The sequence below is a fragment of the Stegastes partitus genome, unplaced genomic scaffold (genome assembly GCF_000690725.1).
Source record: "Stegastes partitus isolate 25-593 unplaced genomic scaffold, Stegastes_partitus-1.0.2 Scaffold1257, whole genome shotgun sequence".
NCBI classification, from domain to species: Eukaryota; Metazoa; Chordata; class Actinopteri; family Pomacentridae; genus Stegastes; species Stegastes partitus.
The window spans coordinates 161,238-165,686 of record NW_007578988.1 but is presented as its reverse complement, the minus strand read 5'-3'; the positions used below and the strand labels follow the sequence as shown (position 1 = coordinate 165,686).

The following is a 4,449-nucleotide window of genomic DNA, read 5'->3' as shown; positions in this document are numbered from 1 at the left end:
TCGCCAGAATGACACCATTTGTCAGATTTTTGACTTTCCGAAGGTTCTTTTCAACCCTGACGTGCAGCTGGATCCAGAAACTCGACCAAACCTGCGCTTAAAATTGCGATATTTCATCAAAAGCACTTTATTCTACATGCTTCATTGAAAAAAAAAAAGGCCAAAAATATTCTCTTTATACCAACAAGAGTCAGTTAAAACTCGCTCGTCGGTGAAATTGTGAAGCTGATGGTGACTCAGAGGGCTATAATGACCATTTCTTTACAGTGTCGGTAACAAAAAAATGATTAAAAGTTAATTTTATATAAAACAACAAATAATCAGAGAAATTCAACTTTTACATTTTTATTTTTTTAATGGTTTATGGTGTTTTAAGTCTATCACAGACGTTTTTTAAGTTCTCTCTACTTCCTTGTTTCTAATCCCGACCTCATCCATTTGCCTAAAACTACGATCCAGCAAACGGAGAACATTTCCATCAACTACGAATAAGCACAAGACTCTGTCAGCGGAGCACGCTGGATCCTATCACAGGAGCAGCTGGTCTAATCTTCATTATCATGGTTTTTACGGAGTATTCGAGGCCTTTGAAAGTTTTCCACTGCACGCCGGCTGCGTGCGGCGAAGGCCCCCAGGTGTAGATGCCGTTGGGGTTGGAGTGGAAGCACGCCCCGTACCAGAACGCTCCGTAGGCCAGCCTGGCGCAGTTGGAGTTATGCGTGTCTTGGTCTTTGTCGGTGGTGGTGAAATTACACCCGTTGTGATAACTCAGGGAGTCTCCTAATGGGGCAAAGAAACGCTGCTCAATACAAGCTCTACAAACCTTTAAAAAGGATTCTAAAATGACATAATAGCGTAAAAAAAAAGGCAGAAACAGTGTCCAACCTGCTGCCCCCTTGAGGAAGGGCCCCAGATGTAGCTTGTATTCGTCCCACTCTGGACCCACCGAGAAGGAAGCGTACTGGGCAAAGACTTTCTGACCCTCAAAGTCTTCCATGTCGACCTGCAGCTCGTAGGGCTTGGATCTGGTCAGCAGGTGCATCGTCTCCAGGCCTGAAAGATCATCGGGGAACATCGGAAATCAATCTTCTGGTTAGACGCTCGAGTGGGCGGCGTTGAGGCCAACATCTGGGTTTGTGCATCGCCCCGCGTACCGACCGACGTCGACTTTATTTGAAGCGATCAAGTCGTACTACAACATCTAAACTAGGAAAAACATGACTTCATATGTCTACAGTAGGCATGCTGATCCGTTATTGCCTCTGATTAATCAGGCCGAACATGCATATCAGTGACCAAACCATACAGGAGCAAAGCGTTCTCAATCTTCACCACATCTGTAAACATCTGTGAACGGGTTGTAAATATTTGTAATTCAACCAACTGCAGCAGAAGCAGCTTCGCTCCTTTATAAATAATTTGTGTCGCACCCAGCCAGTACTCTCCAGCAGCGCTGCCAAATCCGGCCTTGTAGTGATCCCACTTCATGTAGAAGTTCACTGTGCCGTCCTGTCTCCTCTGAATGACCTGGTTTCAGACAGAAATCCAACAAACACAAACGTCAGTGAGAGAGAAATGAATGTAGTAGCAAAGATGACAGTGTGGTGCTACTTTCTCCAGCTGGTTTCCAGAAACGGATTTCAGCGGCAAAACTCACATTTAGTTAGAGTGAGGAAGGTGGACATAGTGCAGCGTTTACAGACACTTCAAGAGACCAAAACCGAGCAAATCATTGAGTTAATAATTCATTAATGTGTCACGTGGGGAACATTTTCTGCTCATCGTTTTTGGTTTTACGTCTGAGTTTTGTGTCATTCTCGAGTTCCCATCGGTGTCCAGATGCTGGTTTTATCAGTGACTAAACTTTTGGTCGACACAGTGAAGCATTTAGCAGCTGAGCAGTGACGTATTTCCCTCAATGAGACCAAACACAAGAGTCAGCATTGAATTAAACTTGTTATGCACGGAACATTTCTGCGTTTTCCGGCTCATTGTTTTTACAGTTTTGCTTCGTTCTTGAGTTCCCATCGGTTCCCAGAAGGTGTTTTCAGGGATAAAACTCAGATTGTTTGGAATCTGAGAAAAGAGAGTCGAGCTTTCGGACATCTAGCAGCCGAACAATCACATGTTTTACTTCATATTTCACAATATTTCTGCTGATTGCTTTGGTTTGACGTCTGGCGATTTCATAGTTTTGCTTCATTCTTGAGTTCCCATCGGTGTCCAGGAGCTGCGTTCGGGGATAAAACTCACATTTATATGCAGCCTTTTTAACATTTAGCAGCCAAGCGGTCCCATATTTCCCCTCGTGAGACCAAAACCGAGCAATTATTACTAAGTTGGATGAGCTTGTCTGTTTCCTCCGTCCTCACCCACCGTCCACTTCTCTGCAGAAGCGTCGTCCTTGCTCATGTCGCAGTACACCTGCACAGGTGAGGTGCTGCCTGCAGGGTAGATGGTGTAAACGCCGTCCAGGCCCGACCCGGCTCTGTAGACGTCGCTGCAGTCGAAGGGCAGCGGGGACGGACGAGCAGCGAGCGGCAGCAGCAACGCTAGCACGACTCTGAGCTGCAGCAGAGACAGAAAAACACAAGAATGAATCGCATCCGGCTTTATTCCCCAGAGACCTGCAGCCTCACACAGGTTCAGGGCGTCACAGTCGGTGGTAAAGTGTGGAAAATCTACTGATAGTTTACAGATTGTCTCTGTTTTGTTAAATAACAGATAACGACTAGCAAAGCCCCAGCAAATAGTGTTACAGGTACATTTGAGTCCTCTCAAAAAAAAAAAACACTAAAGAAAAGACAATAATAAAAGGAAAGTTACTGTAAATAATAACAAATATGAATTTGTTCTTTCAGGATGTTTGACCAGAACATCACAGTTTTATAATAATAATAGAATTATTTTACAGATATTTTTGTGTATTAAGGTTTGAAGAGGACTTTTCTTGTTTTTGTTAAATTTCAGATAATATCTAATTAAGTACAAAATAAAGAAAAAAGTAATTAGTTACATGTTGGACACGAAGAACAACCACATAAAAAAATCTGTATTTTTATAAAGAGTGATTCAGTTTTTTTATAATGTGTGACCATGAAATACCAGTATTTTTACTGTGTTTAAATTAGTTTTTAAAAAGATATTATTTTACAGATATTTGCTGTTATTTAAGAGAAAAATTGTGAATACTAATGATTTCAAAACAGTTATTTTGCAAATTTTTCTGTTTTGTTCAATTACTAAAAAATATAATATAGTATAAAAAAGATAAAATTTAATATATATATATATTAAAAAGTAATAATTTACATGTTGACTGTAAAAAAAAATAGAATAAATTTACTACCACAGTGGAAATCTGTATTTTTACATATAATAATTTGTTCTTTTACAATATGTGATCATAACATTGTACTATTTTTACTGTATTTAAATTATTTCAATCCATATTTTCCATATTTGAAAGAACAATTTTGTATATTAAGGATTTAAAAAGGGTCATTTGTATTTAACTGTTATTTTACATATTGATGGTAAAAAGGTAAATATCCACATACATCAAATATTAGTATTTTTGCAAATAGTAATTTTCTTTCACATTGTGTGACTATAAAATTGCACCAGTTTTACCGTATTTAAATCAGCTAAAATTGTTTTATTTTATTTATTTTACAAATAAAATGTGCATATTAAGGATTGAAATATGTAACATAATGTAATAATAATAATAATAATAATTGTTATTAATGTTATAATGCTGATTTTGTTCAATAAGACCGATAATATCTAAAAACATTATGGGAACAAAAAAAGTTCACATTTTGAGTCAAAACAACCAGAACAGAATGTGAAAAATGTGTATCATGATAAATTGGACTTTTGTTCTTTTCCCGTGTTTGACCATCAAACTGCTCAGTTTGGCTGTTTTTAAACGTGGACGTGGCGGCACTGAGACGTTGTTGTGCACGTTCACCAGACTGAAGCATGAAGACGTTCATGCATCTTCATGCATCAGGCTGGACTCGGTCAAGTTCACGGAGACGTCAACGGGAGGATCGACCTGTAATCTGCTGGCTGGTGTCTGACTGTGAGCCGCTGAAGAATAGATTCCTATCTTTAGGTGTTCAGGTCCTGCAGTGAACTCCGAGCACGCTGATTGGATTACTGCACCACTTTGTCGTCTCTTTAAAGCTGACCTGTGGAGGCTCTGCAGGACAGTTAGACCTCAAAACCCAGCGCACCAGATCACGTCTTTAAAGGAAGTCCTGCTTTTTCACACACTTTAATTTGAGGCTGTTTGAACGACAACATCTCAGGAACTATCCATCCATCCATCCATCCATTATCTATACACCGCTTAATCCTCATTAGGGTCGCGGGGGGGCTGGAGCCTATCCCAGCTGACTTAGGGTGAAGGCAGGGGACACTCACATTCACATTCACTAC

The 4,449-nt window shown here is 40.0% G+C and overlaps 1 protein-coding gene across 1 annotated transcript in view; it reads right to left on the bottom strand.

Annotated features, from left to right (window-relative positions):
* Positions 1 to 348: 348 nt before the first annotated feature.
* The window catches only part of LOC103369231 (microfibril-associated glycoprotein 4-like), a 5,734-nt gene continuing 1,633 nt past the window's right edge, over positions 349 to 4,449 (bottom strand). The window contains exons 3-6 of the mRNA XM_008297893.1: positions 2,377 to 2,568; positions 1,431 to 1,527; positions 886 to 1,053; positions 349 to 780 (exon numbers count right to left, since the gene is read on the bottom strand). Coding sequence (XP_008296115.1) covers positions 506 to 780; positions 886 to 1,053; positions 1,431 to 1,527; positions 2,377 to 2,568 — 732 coding nt within the window. The 3' untranslated portion in view covers positions 349 to 505. The remainder of the gene's footprint in view (positions 781 to 885; positions 1,054 to 1,430; positions 1,528 to 2,376; positions 2,569 to 4,449) is intronic.